Source organism: Macaca fascicularis, chromosome 7 (assembly GCF_037993035.2).
Source record: "Macaca fascicularis isolate 582-1 chromosome 7, T2T-MFA8v1.1".
Taxonomy (NCBI): Eukaryota; Metazoa; Chordata; class Mammalia; order Primates; family Cercopithecidae; genus Macaca; species Macaca fascicularis.
The window spans coordinates 92181948-92199303 of NC_088381.1; the positions used below are offsets into that span (position 1 = coordinate 92181948).

Consider the following 17356-nt stretch of genomic DNA (forward strand, 5'->3'; position numbering starts at 1 on the left):
TTCTGTGAGGTCTGCCTTCATAATATTCCTCTTTTGCTTAAGTTACAAGAAGTCAGTTTGTGTTGCTTCCAAGCAAATATCTCCTATTGATAGAATTGCTCTGTTGCATCTCTTGACTTATTTTTGTTAAACTCTTTTATTATCATAAAACTTTTCATGTGTTTATGTCTTATCTATCAATTAGATAGTATGTATCTTAATGGAGCCACTAAATTTTGGGGGTGATTTGTTATACAGCACTTGTTCACACTTGAGTTCCAGGATCTATGTGATGAGATCTAGATTTTTGAGCCTGAGTTTGGTACCACAATGGGATGAGGCTTCAGGGTCTCGTAGGGTGGGTATGAGTATGGGAGGAATGTGAACTGTTCTGACCAGAGGGCAGACTGTGATAGATGGTGTTTTCCAAAGATGGTCACAAGTGTATACCCCATTCTCCATGCTCTTCTTATAGTATATCTGATACTGCTTCCACCTGGAGGTGGGAGTGTATGTTCTCACCCCTCCATTCTGGCCAGGGGCTGTGACTGTCTGACCAATGGAGTCCAGCTATATGACTTTCAAGGCTAGGTCATAAAAAGGAGGTAGATTCTGCTTGGAGCTCTCTCTCTTTCTGTTGATACTTGCCATGTTGTGAGGAAGCCCAAGCCTCATGGAGCAGTCATGTGTACATGGTACAGCCAGTTGCCCTAGCCGAAGTCTCAGTCAACAGCATCAACTGCTAGACATGGTGATACTAGCTCCCAGCCTTCAAGTTCTCCACCAGACATTGCTGAGCAGATAGAAGCCTTGCTCACTGCACCGTCTGTATTTTTCACTCAGAGAAACCATGAGAGACAATGATCATTGTGGTTTAAACTATAAAGTTTTGGAAGTGATATGTTACGAAGTAATAAATAATACATTATGTGATAATTTGGAATGTTTGTGTTTAAAATATTTCAACTGAGACACTTGAAAGCTATTAGCTTCAATCCTGGAGAAACAAAGACACATTGCAATTTCTGAAATTTATTGTGAAATGGGGCTTTTATGAATCTCATCAATCTTATCCTTAGGTTTAAGATTTTTTTCCCCTAAGGCCAGGCACAGTGGCTCACACATGTAATCCCAGCACTTTGGGAGGCTGAAGCCAGAGGATTGCTTGAGGCCAGAGTTCAAGACAGCCTGGGCAGTACAGGGAGACTGACTCAACAAAAATTAAGACACACCTGTAGTCCTAGTTTCTCAAAAGGCTGAGGCAGGAGGATCACTTGAGCCTAGGAGTTCAAGATTACAGTGAGCTATAATTGTGTCACTGCACTCCAACCTGGGCCACAGAACAAGATGTTGTCTCAAAATATATATATATATATATTTTTTTTTTCTAGAAATTTATATATCTGCTACTTCATGGGAAAAAATTTTTGAAATTAAAATTAGCTTTCAGCCATAAAAAGGAATAAAGTACTGATACATAAAACAATATGGATGAACCTTGGAAACATTATGCTAAGTGAAAGAAGCCAGACACAAAAGGCCACATATTGTATAATTCCACTTACATGAAATGTCGAGAACAGGCAAATCCAGAGAGACAGAAAGTAGATTTGTGGTTTTTAGGGGCTGGAGGAAAGGGAGAATGCAGAGTGACTACTAACTAATAGGTATAAGATTTCCTTTTGGGATGATGAAAATGTCTTAGAATTAGATATGGTGATGATTGCACAACTTGGTGAATATACTAAAACCCACTGAATTGTACACTTAAGAGTCAATTTTATGGTATGTGAAAGGTATCTCGGTAAAAATTAAAATTACTAAGTTTTCTTTGATCAACTAGGAGTGAGAGAGATCCACAAATCTGTCTATACGGTCTACTGAAGATATATACATGAAGATCTTTTTTTGTGACAGTCTTGCTCTGTCTCCCAGGTGGGAGTGCTGTGGTGCAATCTCAGTTAACTGCAACCTCCACCACCCAGGCTCAAGCAATTCTTGTGTCTCAACCTCCTTAGTAGCTGAAATTTAAGGCATGTGCCACCATGCCTAGCTAATTTTTTGTATTTTTAGTAGAGACAAGGTTTCACCATGTTGGCCAGGCTGGTCTTGAACTCCTGGCCTCAAGTTGATCTGCCCTTGGCCTCCCAAAGTGCTAAAGATCAATTTTGATAAGGTCATCGACAACTTTGTAAAAGTTAAGACTCAAAACAGAATTTGTAATGTTATTTTTCATCCCTGTGATCAAACAATATAAGATACGTCTTTCCTTTTTTAAAAACAAAAAGTTGGCTGGGCTCATTGGCTCACACCTGTAATCCCAGCACTTTGGGAGGCCGAGGCGAGTGGATCACTTGAAGTCAGGAGTTTGAAACTAGCCTGGACAACATGCTGAAACCCTATCTCTACTAAAAATACAAAAATTAGCCGGGCGTGGGATTACAGATGCCTTAATCCCAGCTACTTGGGAGGCTGAGGCAGGAGAATCACTTGAACCTGGGAGGCAGAGGTTGCAGTGAGCCGAGAGCATGCCACTGCACTCCAGCCTGGGCAACAAAGCCAAACTCCATCTCAAAAAAAATCCCCAAAAGTATGTTAATATATTTGAAATTATTAACCCATTGCTTTTCCCTTTCTTTACTGTGTGTGCATATGTGTATATACACACAGTAATTTTGTGTGTGTGTGTATATATATATACTGTGTATACATATATACTCTATATACACACTGTGTATATACTGTGTATACATATATACTGTATGACTGTATATATATACACACACGGTGTATACTTTATATATATGTATATCTGTGTATACATATATACAGATGTACAGATATATATGTATACATATACATATATATGTAGTGTATCTGTGTATATGCTATATAGTATAGTATGTAGCATATTTGTGTCTATGACCTCAGGCCATCCACATGCCTCGGCCTCCCAAAGTGCTGGGATTACAGGGGTGAGCCACTGTGCCTGGCCTTTTAAAATTATTTTTAGTAGAGACAAGGCTGGCCTCTTCTCTTCTATTACATTCTCTATGGCTCCACAGACGGTCTCAGTAGGATAATATTCCAGTTGCTCAGAGTGGTGACCTGTTCTGTAGCACACCCTTGGATTGGCTTTTCTTCTTTCCAGTTTCACTTTTTCCATTCTTCTCTTTCTGTTCCTTGTGATTGATTTTCACTATAAACTACCTACATCCTGTTCTTGTCTCAGGCTCTACTTACTGGAGGAGCCAAGCCTAAGACAGATTCCTGTGTAAAATGTGATGGAATGAATTAGTAAACTTGACAAGGACCTGGCAAGCCTGGGTTCCAAATCAACTCTGTTACCTGATTTGTAAAAGTCACTTTATCTACTGAAGAGGTGGGCATTTTCATCATTATTTTCAGGTGGTACTATGGGAAAGGATCTTCAAACCGTTTGATAACTGGAAAAAAAAAAGCAAGAAAAATGTTTGTCACGCGCATAAAAAGAGCATGTGTGTGTGTGTGTGTACATGTTAATAAAGGCATAGAAAATGGTGGACCATCACGGTTTACTACATATTTTTGTATAGCTTGGATTGTTTACAAGAAGAATGCATATTAGTTAGCTTTATTTAGACCTCTGGGGAAAAAGAGAAGACTGCATCTTGTGTAATTAAAAAAAGAAATAAATAACGTCCACCTCCAAGGCAGTTGAATGATGCTTGTTAAAGTGCAGAGCAGAAGCCACCAACCAAGGTAAGAAAGCCGAGCTGTGCTCCCGTATGTGCGCTAGGAGGCAGCGGAGCTAAGACCGAGGCCAGGCGGCGCAAGAAACCGCGAACCGAGGAAGGGCGGCTGGGTCTTTGTGGTCGCCAGGGGGCAGAAGTGCAGGGCAACCTAACTGCAACTACCCGCTGTTGCCCAGGCTCCAACGCCAGGCCGAACATTTCAGAAGTCATAAGTTCCATCTCTCTGCCGCAGCCGAGACAGATTGGAGGGTTTTCAGAGTCAAGGGGATGCTCCCCGCCCCCCGCCTCAGAGAAGCTTGGCACTCTGAGCAATCTCAACCACTCTCCCCTCTACGCCTTCCTTCCCTACCCCCAACACCCATGGAGGGGAAATTGAGTCACTGGGAGGAGAGGCCAGAGTCATCAGGGGAACCAGGGCCGACGCCAGCCCTCAGGGCCTTCCAGATGCTAGGAGGAGGAGGGTTCTCCAGGAAAACAAAGGGGGGTGAGAGGGGAAGGCGGTTGACTGGGCAGGAGCTGAGCCAGACACATGGAGAAACGCTGCCCAGGATCAAAGGAAATATGACATTTGAAAAGAATGTGCGCGTCTGCATGTGCTGTGCGGGCAGTGAGGGGGCCCGGGGAGGGGCAGAGTCTGGGGGAACAGGGGCTGGGTCTCGGGCTCTCTATCCCTGCCTTTCTCGCCTCAGCTTCCCACCTCCCTTGTCCTCTTAGGTACAGGCTGGTTGATGGGTCGAGGTGTTCCTTGTCCTCCCTCCCCGTGTGTTTCTCCTTCCTTTATTTCCGAGATGAAGCTGGAAGGGAAGTGTAACCTGAGGAGACCAACCAAAGGAAAAAAAAAAAAAAAAGAAGAAAATCAAACCAGGCCGCCTCCCGCTCGGCCTCGGAACATTCTTCTCTCCCCGCCGGCCTGGCCTCTTCTCCCCGCCCCTCCTGTGTTGCGGCCCTGGGCTCGGAGCCGGGGCAGCTCCGCACGTCACTGGGGTCCCCGGGGGTTGGGGGGGTCCCCTGGGCGGGCCCGAGGGAGGACCGAGGGGAGGAAGGGAAGCCGCCTCGGCTGCAGCAGAGCTCCGGCCCGTCGGGCGAGCCCTCCCTTCTTTCCCCAGTCCCGTAGAGCCTGTTTCTCATTAGAGTAACGGGCGCGGTCCCCGCCCGGCTTCTGAGTGTTTGTAAACGTCTGACCCGGGGCCGTAGCTTAACCGTTTTGTTGCTGGGATGGGGCGGGGTTGGGGGTGCGGTCCTGAACCGGAGGGATTTAGAGACTGGAGACGCTGCGGCCTCTCAGGTTTGAAACTGTGTGGGAGAAAATGATAACCACCCTCCCATCCCTCCTACCCACCAGCCTTGCCAGTATCTCCCACCGAGTCACGAATCTCCTAACTCCCTCTCACACAACCCAGGCCTCTCCAAGCCTGACTTTCCCGGAAACTCCAGTCCGGGTCTTCCTTCCTCCTCCAGCCCAGGTGACAGGTGTCCAGCCCCGGGCGGGGGCAGCGGGGGAGGGGGGAGCCCACAGGGTCCCGAGGTTTCAGGCCCCTAGTAAACCTGGCAAGGATTTTTAGAAGAGCCGGAGTGGGATGCTATCGGGTCACAGATTCATTCCAAACTACAGTTCTAGGGAGGAGGGAACCAACTTCCCGTGGAGGCCAATTCATGGCCCCTCTGGGTGGCTGGGACAAGGGCAGTGGCAAAGCCTGGCCTGGATCTACGCCCATCAAGGGCTGTGGGCCTAGGGACAGTTCTCAAAGACTCTTTGGCTGGGACTGCTCCCAGAGGCATCCAGGCTGGCTAAGGGTTCTTCATCTTTGGGGGTCGTTGAGGAATGGCTAATGGAGGCACTGATTCGGCAGGGCAAAAGACTTCCAGAAGGCCCGGGCAAAGTAGCCCCAGGCAAGGGACCTGGAAGAATAGCCTTTTCCTCTTCCGAGCAGCTCGGTGCCACTCTGCCCCAGGACCCTCCTGGCGCCAGGCTTGGAGGGAAAGGGGAGGATAAGTGGTTCCGCCTTGCTAGGTGCTATCTACACAGTCTTCAGAACTTAAAAAAGGGTCTTCCGTGGGCTCTCTACCCTGGGGGCCCAGGATGTGGCCCCTTTAAAGCTCTCGGACCCAGAACCTTGAACTGAGACTATGGGAGGTGGGGGCTGGGCTCCCTGAGGGAAATGATTGTCACAACGGCGGACCAATAGGCAACATTAGTATCACTCTTGAAGGACCGTTTTCCAATTCAGTTTTTTTTTTTTTTTTGAGGGGGAGGGACTGAAGAGAAGACAGAGGGAGGGAGGGTGGGGGAGGACGAGGGGCGCGTGGTTTTCCCATCTCATCCCTGGAGGAGGGGCTGGAGCATCCCCGGCAGCCAATCAGGGACAGGCTGGGGGGGGCCGCTTTGAAGAAGTTTGGGGGAAAAAAGTTTGGAAAAGTTTCTATAATAACGAGGGGGCTTCTGGAGGGAGGCGGCAGCGACGGAGGAGGGGGCTTCTCAGAGAAAGGGAGGGAGGGAGCCACCCGGGTGAAGATACAGCAGCCTCCTGAGCTCCCCCCTCCCACCCAGGCCGGGACCTGGGGGCTCCTGCCGGATCCATGGGGGCGGCCAGCTGCGAGGATGAGGAGCTGGAATTTAAGCTGGTGTTCGGGGAGGAAAAGGAGGCCCCCCCGCTGGGCGCGGGGGGATTGGGGGAAGGTTAGTCCGGGGCTGGGAAGGGGTCTTGGGGTCAGTGAGAGGAGGGCCGGGGATCCTGAGTCTGGGGAATTTAAGGCAGCCAGCCTAGGGTGGGGGGTGAGGGAGTCAGAGGTCGAAGGGAGTCGGGGGAGCTTGTTGGCCTGCGGAAGTGAGGCTGGGGGCCCGGGCACCACTTTCTCCTTTTTAGGTCGTGACTGGGGTGGGGGTGGGGGTGCTGTTGGCTGTGCGCCGCCTCCCGGCTGGGCCGCCTGTCACTGAACTGGGGGGCGGGCGGGAACGGCGGCCCCAAGAGCACCAGGCGCCGCCAGGGAAAGGGGAGGTTCGGCGCTGGAGCTGGCGGCTGGCAGCCCGAGCCCTGGCCCGGCCGACTGGACGCCCGGGGCTGGGGGCGCTGTCAGGCCTCGCCGGGGCGCCCCTCCCCCTCCCCCGTCTGGCCGCAATGAGAGGCAGATGGCGGGGACCGAGCCGGGGGCGGCGGCTGCCGCTCGCACGAATCCGCGCTGCCCGCTGCCCCCCTTCCCCCGGCTGGGCCCGGCACGCATCACCCCCTCGGCTGCACCTCCGCCCCCGATGGCGGGGAGAGAAGGAGGAGCCACCTCCCCTCGTCACCACAGCCCTGACGCCCCCCTCCCCTCTGGCCACGGTTGCGATGGCAACTGGGGCTCCTGCCAGCGCCGTTTGGGGGTTTGGGAACCGCTGCTAATTGGGTTCATGTGTGAGTCGCCCCCAGTCCAGCCCAGTGCCTCAAGAAACACGCCTCCAGGCCCAGCCCCAGCTCCAGCCCCTCTGGACCCACCTCTCTCACCTTAAGACCCACCAGATCGGGTACCCTCGGTCCCAGGATCCAGGGGCCAGTGGGCAAAGTCCTGGCATGCCTGCTTCAATCTCCTCCATCTTCCCAGGTCCAACTCTGCTTTTGTCTTGTGGCTCAGAAGGTCTCCTTGCTGAGGGGCAGGGAGCATAGGAGGACTTGGGGCCTGGGGGCCTGGCCACTTAAGGAACCTAGCCATCTCACCTGCTTCTCTCTTTCCCCCTCTCCCTCTGCTCCTCTTCCCATTTTGACAGAACTGGACTCAGAGGATGCCCCGCCATGCTGCCGTCTGGCCTTGGGAGAGCCCCCTCCCTATGGCGCTGCACCTATCGGTATTCCCCGACCTCCACCCCCTCGACCTGGCATGCATTCGCCACCGCCGCGCCCAGCCCCCTCACCTGGTACCTGGGAGAGCCAGCCCGCCCGGTCGGTGAGGCTGGGAGGACCAGGAGGGGGTGCTGGGGGTGCTGGGGGTGGCCGTGTTCTCGAGTGTCCCAGCATCCGCATCACCTCCATCTCTCCCACGCCGGAGCCGCCGGCGGCGCTGGAGGACAACCCTGATACCTGGGGGGACGGCTCTCCTAGAGATTACCCCCCACCAGAAGGCTTTGGGGGCTACCGAGAGGCAGGGGGCCAGGGTGGGGGGGCCTTCTTCAGCCCAAGCCCTGGCAGCAGCAGCCTGTCCTCGTGGAGCTTCTTCTCCGATGCCTCTGACGAGGCAGCCCTGTATGCAGCCTGCGACGAGGTGGAGTCTGAGCTAAATGAGGCGGCCTCCCGCTTTGGCCTGGGCTCCCCGCTGCCCTCGCCCAGGGCCTCCCCTCGGCCATGGACCCCCGAAGATCCCTGGAGCCTGTATGGTCCAAGCCCCGGAGGCCGAGGGCCAGAGGATAACTGGCTACTCCTCAGTGCTCCTGGGCCCACCCCAGCCTCCCCCCGACCTGCCTCTCCATGTGGCAAGCGGCGCTATTCCAGCTCGGGAACCCCATCTTCAGCCTCTCCAGCTCTGTCCCGCCGTGGCAGCCTGGGGGAAGAGGGGTCTGAGCCACCTCCACCACCCCCATTGCCTCTGGCCCGGGATCCTGGCTCCCCTGGTCCCTTTGACTATGTGGGGGCCCCACCAGCTGAGAGCATCCCTCAGAAGACACGGCGGACTTCCAGCGAGCAGGCGGTGGCTCTGCCTCGGTCTGAGGAGCCTGCCCCATGCAATGGGAAGCTGCCCTTGGGAGCAGAGGAGTCTGTGGCTCCTCCAGGAGGTCCCCGGAAGGAGGTGGCTGGCATGGACTACCTGGCAGTGCCCTCCCCACTCGCTTGGTCCAAGGCCCGGATTGGGGGACACAGCCCTATCTTCAGGTGAGGGTTGCGCCTGGCACCACCGCTCTCTCCAGCCATTCCACTAGGGGAGCAGGAGGGTCAAGGGAGGGATTTTAAGACATTAGTTTCATGCCCCCTGAATTTCAAAAGAGAATCTGCAACCAGCTTAGCAGCTGCCAACTACCTGGTTTTAAAGAGAATTAGAAAAAAAGTGCACCTCTTGATGATTTACAAAAGGGCAACAGTTCCTTGTGGGCCAATTAGAAAAAGCCCCTCTACCCTCCCACCCCCAGCTATTGTAGGAGGATCAACTAGGTTAAGGAGGTGTTCCTGTAGCCTATAGAGTGCTCCCAAGACCCAGCTCTGCACTGGCATGTGGCTGAGTGTGGAACTTGGGCTGGATTTCAGCCTTCCACTCTGGCCCTTTCAATAGGTGCCAGACCTAAGCAGATTTCCACTCTGTTGCAGGAAATTCCCTTTCTCCATTCCTCAATTTCTAGAGCCTGACCTAGCGGCTTAAAAGTATAGCTGCTAACTTGAATAAAATAGCAGATATTTGCAAGTCAAATAATTCATATTAAAACTTGCAGTTCTATTCCTTCCACTCTCAGAGAATCTTGCCCATTTCAATAATCCTAAATCTTGAGCTGGTTCTGTCCAGAAACGTTTCTAGGGGAAAGAAACGTTAACACTGGGACCCCTGGGTTTCCCATAGGGCAAAGTTTCTCAACCTCAGCTCTATTAATTCAGCACTACTATTTTGAGCAGGATAATTCTTTGTTGTGTGGGGGTGTACTGGACATTATAGGATGGTTTAGCAGCATCCCTGGCCTCTACCCATTAGATACTAGTAGCACCCACTCCCCTAGTTGGGAAAACCAAAAATGTCTTCAGACATTGCCAAATATCTGGGCAATTACTTGGGGGGCAATTACCAGTTGACATCCACTGTCCTAGGGTATCGGGGAGCACAATACAGGATAAGTTGTCCCATCTGAAACCCTTAGCTCCCTGGAACTCCACCTATCAAGCCCAAACTAGTGGAAAGAGAGCTGGCTTGGGAGCAGAATGTACTCAGTCCTAGGTCTGTCAGTAGCTGCTGGCTTCGGTTTCTTTTCTTTTTTTTTTTTTTTTTCTTTGAGACAGTGTCTTGCTCTGTCACCAAGACTGGAGTGCAGTGGTGTGATCTCAGCCTCGACCTCCTGGGCTCAAGTGATCCTCCTGCCTCAGCAGGAGTAGCTGGGACTACAGGAGCACCAACACGCCCGGCTACTTTTTGCATTTTTTGTAGAGACGGGGTTTCACTATGTTGCCCAGGCTGGTCTCAAACTCCTGGGCTCAAACCATCTTCACAGTGCCCCCACCCCTGCCTTGACTTCCCAAAGTGCTGGGATTATAGGTGTGAGCCAATGTGCCTCAATTTTTTAATTTGTAAAACAAAGGGTTCCTATCTGAGTCCTTTTCTGGTCTGAAGCAGCAATTCTTTGTTCTTTCCATCCAGGTCTAGGGATTGAGATGGGCTTGAGAATTCTCGGTATCCAAGTGAAGCCTTCCCACCCCAACCCCTGGGCTCAGAGCTGGGAAGAAGGGAGTTTTAGGCCTGTTGTCACCTTTCACACTTCAAGGGGCTCTGTCCCCTACTTCCCCTTGCTTCTGGACTTTTGGATTTCTTCATTTCTTTGTCCTTTTTATAGTTTTAAAAAAATTCTTTTTTTCCCTTTTTTTCACAAATGTTGATGTAATTCTTTATTTCTTCTGTGCTTTCTTTTCTCTCAGACCCACACCCCCTCCTCCCTCACAGATCCAGTGTGGGCCTGACTGGGGTCTGAGGCTGCACATGATCAATGCTCTTCTCTTCCACCCAGGACCTCTGCCCTACCCCCACTGGACTGGCCTCTGCCCAGCCAATATGAGCAGCTGGAGCTGAGGATCGAGGTACAGCCTAGAGCCCACCACCGGGCCCACTATGAGACAGAAGGCAGCCGTGGAGCTGTCAAAGCTGCCCCTGGCGGTCACCCCGTAGTCAAGGTAAAGGACAGAGAGCAGGCCTGATATCCTTTCTCCTCTCCCAGATGGGTTCCAGCTATGCAGACACATGGCACTGCCCTTTCCCACACTCCCTCTCAGTTCTGACCCTGCAGGCAGCCTGGGGGAGGGGCTGGAGTTGGGGGAGGAGGGGTGCAAGGACCCGGATATACTTTCTACTCCTCTGTCCTTCCACCCCCACTCAGCTCATCCCATGGGACACCAGCCTCATGTCTACTCTGGAAAATGGTGGCCTGCCAGATATGGGGGAGGGTTTAGGCTGAGGCCAAAAGTCACTGGGAGTTAAGTTTTCTCTATATTGAGTTGGGCCAGTCTCTTTGGAGGCTCTTCTGCCTTTGCCCAGCCCACTTTGGGCTTTATTCCAAGAAAAACACTGTGAACTCCAGGCCATGTTTTCTCCACAACGGGTGCCCAGTTCCCCAAGGGATTCCCTTGCAGGATATCCTTTATCTTTCACCATTCTCATCCCATGGTGGACTGAAAATCTAGGGATGAATAAAGGGTGAGGTGGTAGGGATTTCAATGAAGTGGCCCCTCTCTCCCTCTGCCAGCTCCTAGGCTACAGTGAGAAGCCACTGACCCTACAGATGTTCATCGGCACTGCAGATGAAAGGAACCTGCGGCCTCATGCCTTCTATCAGGTGCACCGTATCACAGGCAAGATGGTGGCCACAGCCAGCTATGAAGCCGTAGTCAGTGGCACCAAGGTGTTGGAGATGACTCTGCTGCCTGAGAACAACATGGCGGCCAAGTAAGTCCCATGCAACTTCCCCTCAGTCTGCAGGCTTTATACTAGCTTTCTCCATTGGGCCTATGCTAGCCCACTTCTTCCTTTTCCAAGAAGAGGTAGACCTTATTCCTAGGAGCTGGCTTCAGGCCTACCCACCATCTGGAAGAGGACTTTTGGGGATGCGGGGGTACCCCAGAGAGGCCGTCTGTGGGTTAGAAAATAACCTCGTAGGCACTCATCGAAAGTCATTCAGGGCTTTGGATGGAGGGCGGGAACTTCCCTCTTTAGGGATGTATCACCATTCTGGCTTCAGCTAGGAGGGCTTGCCATCCATCCTTTGCCTCCAGCATTGACTGTGCGGGAATCCTGAAGCTTCGGAATTCAGACATTGAGCTTCGGAAGGGTGAGACGGACATCGGGCGCAAAAACACACGTGTGCGACTGGTGTTCCGGGTACACGTGCCCCAGGGCGGCGGGAAGGTCGTCTCGGTACAGGCAGCGTCGGTGCCCATCGAGTGCTGTGAGCAAAGAGGCCCTGGGCCATCTCTCTGTCTCTTGCAACTCTTGTCTGTGTGTGTGTGTCTGTCTGCCCATTCCCTCTGTAGCGTCCTGTGCCCTGTCTGTCCTGAGTAGCTCTATAGAGGACTCAGGCTTTATTTCTATGCTAGTTTGCCCCTGCCACAGACTCTGTCTCTGGGGTGGCCCAGAGTGACCCTGGACCCTATCTGTTCCTGGGGTGCCCTGTACCCTTGTTTGGGAAACTCCCTGGTCTACTCTGTTTAACCCTCTCTCTGCTCTGGGAGTGGCCCCTTACATGGTGTGTGTGACTCCATGGATATTACTGGTTTATTTGTGTGTCTACTGCTGAGGAGGGCTCCCTCAGAACCCTGTGGCAGTTTTTCCAAAGTGGGTGGGGGTAGAGGAGGCCACCTCTCCATGCCCAGCCCAGACAGTCCTCTTCCTTGCACTGCTCTGCAGCCCAGCGCTCAGCTCAGGAGCTGCCCCAGGTGGAGGCCTACAGCCCTAGTGCCTGCTCTGTGAGAGGAGGCGAGGAACTAGTACTGACTGGCTCCAACTTCCTGCCAGACTCCAAGGTGGTGTTCATTGAGAGGGGTCCTGGTGAGTACCTGCTGCAGAGGGGAGGGCAGGCAGGGAGAGCTTGGGAGTGGCAGGTGAAATATCTCTGGCATTGTCACTAAACTAGCCAGTGGAGCCTCAGTTTTTTTTATTTGTAAAATGGGACAGAGACTACCCTTTCTATTATACTGTCTGCTTTCCATGTGGGATGCGTATGACAACAATCTAAAATATTGAGCATGCTGAACAAATGGAAGCGATGCACATTCTGTCTATTAAAGAGGAGGCTCCTTCGAGATAATTTATCCCATGTAGATAGGCTCCCCGCTGGGCCTCTCTTGAGTTATGGGCAGTGATTAACAGAGCCTGTTAGGTGCCCTGAGATGGAGCTGCAGGAGTGGAGGAAGGGAAGACTGAGGGTTCGAGTTGCCAGCACCAACCTGAGGCCTTTGCCCTCTCCAAACACTGCTCACCAAAAGCCTCAGTCCCTATATCCTAATTTTTTTTTTTTTTTTTTTTTTTTTTGTAGCAGGGTCTCACTTTGTCACCCAGGGGAGTGCAGTGATGCAATCACGGCTCACTGCAGCCTCAACCTCCTGGACTCAAGCAATCCTCCAAAAATATTTTGTGTAGAGATAGTGTCTCCCCATGTTGCCCAGGCTGGTCTCAAACTCCTGGACTCAAGTGATCTTTCCACCTTGGCCTCCCAAGGTGGGAGTGGTGGGTGGTGGGATTTATAGGCATGAGCCACTACATCTGGCCCCTATATCCAAATTTAGCATCCTAGGACCATGTCAGAGCTTCTCTAGAGATTCTGGGTCATGATACTTGAGGGTCTCATTGCCTTCTGTCAAGCTAGGACCCTTTCCTACCTTTAGTCTTCCTTCTTGGCATTATCATGGGAGAGGATGTTTGGAGTTGGGTGGGAGGGCTCAAGAGTTGCTTCCGTTACTGACTCCCTCTGGTTTCTGGGCTGGTCCTGCCATTTCCCTTGGTCTCGGTTTGCTTCCCTGTACCTTGAGGACAGTTTAAAACCCTACCTCTTCCACTCACATTAAGTTAACACGCAGTGGGCTCCTCTGTGTGTCAGATCTTCTAGGGCCTTCTGAATTTGGCCTTGGCTCTAACAGGAGGGGAAATGGCAGAGAACTAGGGCAGGGGGCAGGGGCGCTGGAGTTGGGCTGCAGCTCTCTGTTCCCTCTGGACAGATGGGAAGCTGCAATGGGAGGAGGAGGCCACGGTGAACCGACTGCAGAGCAATGAGGTACCAGTGTCACTAGGATACCTCCCGGTGGGGCGGGGTGGGAGAAGGCAAGGGATTCTCAGCTGGGTCCTCTTGCTCATGGGAGTGGACTTTTCTGGAGAAGGTAGACTGGCCATTCTGTAAGCAGGTGCATCTCTAGGGAATGAACTTTGCATCTTAGGAAATGGAGAAAACTAGGAGGTGGAGTCTGGGTCCCTGGAAAGGCTGGGCTAAGCCCAGATGCCTGAGGGCTCCCTGCCTCATTTTTACTCTTCCCTAGGTGACGCTGACCCTGACTGTCCCTGAGTACAGCAACAAGAGGGTGTCCCGGCCAGTTCAGGTCTACTTTTATGTCTCCAATGGGCGGAGGAAACGCAGTCCTACCCAGAGTTTCAAGTTTCTGCCTGGTGCGCTCTGGGACAGCCTATGGTGGGGGTATAGGGATATGGGGAGCTGGAGCAGGGGCAGAGGGAAGCAGTGTCCATCATGAGGGGCCAAGGGGTGAATGGAACCTGGGAGGAGCAGGCACCTGGAAGGTGTGCAGTGTGAAGACTACCAGACCTCTCACCAGCATGTCCTCCCACTTCTTGTCTTCCCAGTGATCTGCAAAGAGGAGCCTCTACCAGACTCATCTCTGCGGGGCTTCCCTTCAGCATCGGCACCCCCCTTTGGCACTGACATGGACTTCTCACCACCCAGGCCCCCCTACCCCTCCTTTCCCCATGAAGACCCTGCTTACGAAACTCCTTACCTATCAGAAGGCTTCGGCTATGGCATGCCCCCTCTGTACCCCCAGACGGGGCCCCCACCATCCTACAGACCGGGCCTGCGGATGTTCCCTGAGACTAGGGGTACCACAGGTTGTGCCCAACCACCTCCAGTCTCCTTCCTTCCCCGCCCCTTCCCTAGTGACCCCTATGGAGGGCGGGGCTCCTCTTTTCCCCTGGGGCTGCCATTCTCTCCTCCAGCCCCCTTTCGGCCTCCTCTTCCTGCATCCCCACCGCTTGAAGTCCCCTTCCCTTCCCAGAGTGATGTGCATCCCCTACCTGCTGAGGGATACAATAAGGTAGGGCCAGGCTATGGCCCTGGGGAGGGGGCTCCGGAGCAGGAGAAATCCAGGGGTGGCTACAGCAGCGGCTTCCGAGACAGTGTCCCTATCCAGGGTATCACGCTGGAGGAAGGTGGGTGTGGGACTGGGGGCTGTGAGTATGAGTGTGTGCAAGAGATTGCTGTGCATGTTTGCTGAGGGCTGGAGCTGGGCTTTTCAGAGATTGGGCATCCCTGGTCTCTCAGGGCCAGTTAGAGGTTCCCAGGTGGCATGTTCTTGATTCCTATGGCTGCCTGAATCCAATTAACTGAATTCTGAAGGGTGCATGGGGTAACTGTCTCAGCCTTTCTTCTGCCTCTGCCTCTGCCCTCTGCTCCAAATCATAAAATCTTAGAGCTAGAAGCACTTTCAAGATCATTCTATCCAGCTCACTCAATTTGCAAGTTCAGGCACTGAGTTCCAGAGAGGGATGGTAGCTTGCTGAGGTCCCAGTCAAACACACTTGCATTGCCTCAGCTTTCCCCTAAACACGGTGTCTGTGGTCAGGGTTGGTGAGGAGGAGCTTTCCTGTTTTGCCTCTCCTTCCTCCCGTTGGCTATACCCATCTCTGGCCCTGCTGATACCGATTCCCCTGACATTTCAGGCTAAGCCAGCAGGAAAGGGCTAGGACAGGCGCCTGGGAGCCCACATGGAGGGAGTTGGGCAAGATTTGATTCGGAGCAGGTGTCAAGACACGTTGGGGAAACTGAGGCCCAGTGGAAGAGAAGCCAGTAGAGGAGGAATCTAGAGGCCTCCTAGATTAAGGCCTGCCTGGAATGGATTGGGGGTGGGTCTTTGGAAAAGGAGGGGACCCACCTCTAGCCCAGTCTCTCAACTGCCCCTCCTTTACAGTGAGTGAGATCATTGGCCGAGACCTGAGTGGCTTCCCTGCACCTCCTGGAGACGAGCCTCCTGCTTGAACCACCTGAACTGTCATCACACGGCAACCCCAGCCCCAGCCTCAGCCCTGCCCCCTTTCCCTCCTTCCTGGAGTGGTGGCTACAGAAGCTTGGGGCCAATCCTGGCTCCTCTTTCCCCAGCTTCTGTTTATCTCACTGTCTTCCCTCCCCTCCCCCAGCTGAGGTGTGGCCCCCAGGCCTGGTGCTGCCTTGGAGGGCTGGGGGAAGTAGCTGTGGAGGAGGGAGGAGGGTGGAGACTGAGGCTAGGTGCCAGAATGGACTGGAGTGAAGGCATGTCTAGAGTGTGGGCAGGCTGTTGTGCTGGGAAGCTGGGGACACGTTGATGGTAATAAACTGCTCAATGACCAGTGTTTCAGGCTTCAGAGCTCTTTGGAGAGACGGGTTGGGGCAGCTTACTCCAGCCCCGGGCCAAGGAGGCCCAGAAGTTGGAAAGAGACGGAATGTGGCTGGGAACATTGCATCCCAAAGAGCTCAGTGGAGGAGGCTGGGGAAGGCATGAGGGGGCTAGGAGGCTCCTTGACTGGGGCCAGGATTGGGGGCCAGGGCTTGAGTAGGCCTCTCCACTCTCCTCCTTGGGGGTCAAGATTCCTTAGGAGCTTTGGGATGGGGCCCAGGAGGCTGCATTTTTCAAGCTCCTTAGTCTTGCCACCACACAGATGATTCTGATCCATAGCCAAGAAGAGGACACACTGATGTAGTTGATCTCTCTCATTTACAAAGGAGGATTCTAAGATTCAGAGAGGGAAAGGGACTTGCCTGAGGTCACGCAGATAATCAGCAGCATGTTGAACTGCACTCCTGGGCTCCTGTCCCCTGCCCCCATTCAGACACGCTGACTCAGGAGGTCCAGGCCTCTAAGGCTTCTCTCCCTGGAGTGAGGGTGGAGGTGAGGGAGAGCTAGCACAAGCTCTCCCTCTGGATCCTCTACTCCTGGGGATTATGAAGACATTCTGGAAAGATTTGTGCTTCAGAGGTAGACTGCAGAAAGCAAACAGTCTACCCAGCAGCTCTGAATGTCACCTGCCCTGGGAATCACAGCACTGTATGAGTTCCTGGCCTATCCTGCAAATATACCCATGCTGGCCTTCTAAATAGCTGGTACATCCATCACCTCTGACGGGCCTGGGCTGGAAACCTGGTTTGTCCCCTGTCTCGATGGCCTACGAGAGGCCAAGTCCCATTGGGCTGGGGAAAGTCACTTTGTCTGTCTTGTTCACCTGGAGCCTGACACACAGTAGGTACTGAGTACAAATAGCTTGAGTTGGCTAGGCTTGGCTGCAGGGGGACATGCCTAAAAGACATTCAGGGCATTTGCACTTGGGAAACTTGCCTCACTTTCAGGCTGGTGGGGCCTCTCTATGCCCAATGAGTCCAGGCAGTCCTAGCAAGTACTCAGGAGAGCAGGGGTGGGTGTGACAGAGGCTGGCTGTGGATTGGGGGACAACAGAACCAGAGTAACTCCTCACCTGTTGCTGCTTTGCAATGAATTTCCTTTACCTTCATGGAACACAAGCTGCTGTGAACCAAATTGACATCAAGTGATTAGCTTCCGGGCCTTGGTTGCTTTTCAAAGATCCCCTTTAGCCCCTTGCCAGAGTCATTGTCCCATAATCACCATGTCAGAAGGAACCCTAGGGCACTCATGTCCTATTTAGCAATCTTCAGCACCACCTCTAAGATCTCTGACAGAGGGTGGGTCAGCCTCTGTGTAAACAAAAAGCTGTTAGGACTTGTTGCCTCT

General features: G+C 52.9%; 1 protein-coding gene across 2 annotated transcripts; it reads left to right on the plus strand.

The window, feature by feature from the left end:
- The first annotated feature begins 6135 nt into the window (after positions 1 to 6135).
- Positions 6136 to 15965, plus strand: NFATC4 (nuclear factor of activated T cells 4). 2 transcript variants are annotated; one of them, XR_012415684.1, is made up of 10 exons: positions 6136 to 6390; positions 7456 to 8551; positions 10378 to 10540; positions 11110 to 11309; positions 11602 to 11808; positions 12267 to 12407; positions 13574 to 13629; positions 13889 to 14015; positions 14208 to 14789; positions 15548 to 15965. XR_012415684.1 is itself a non-coding variant. In XM_045396238.2 (10 exons), the coding sequence occupies exons 1-10, from the start codon at positions 6291 to 6293 to the stop codon at positions 15613 to 15615; spliced, it is 2706 nt and encodes a 901-aa protein (XP_045252173.2). In that variant the 5' UTR covers positions 6136 to 6290; the 3' UTR covers positions 15616 to 15965. The 2 variants fall into 2 exon arrangements, 1 of the variants encoding a protein (XP_045252173.2); XM_045396238.2 differs by having other exon boundaries at positions 11636 to 11808.
- The last annotated feature ends 1391 nt before the right edge of the window (positions 15966 to 17356 follow it).

Excerpts from the sequence above, each read along its gene's own strand:
- NFATC4 (XM_045396238.2), top strand. The coding sequence starts at position 6,291 with ATGGGGGCGGCCAGCTGCGAGGATGAGGAGCTGGAATTTAAGCTGGTG. Across the intron at positions 11,310-11,635 it reads GAGAACAACATGGCGGCCAA|CATTGACTGTGCGGGAATCC; the intron begins GTAAGTCCCATG and ends CTTTGCCTCCAG. Across the intron at positions 14,790-15,547 it reads GGGTATCACGCTGGAGGAAG|TGAGTGAGATCATTGGCCGA; the intron begins GTGGGTGTGGGA and ends CCTCCTTTACAG.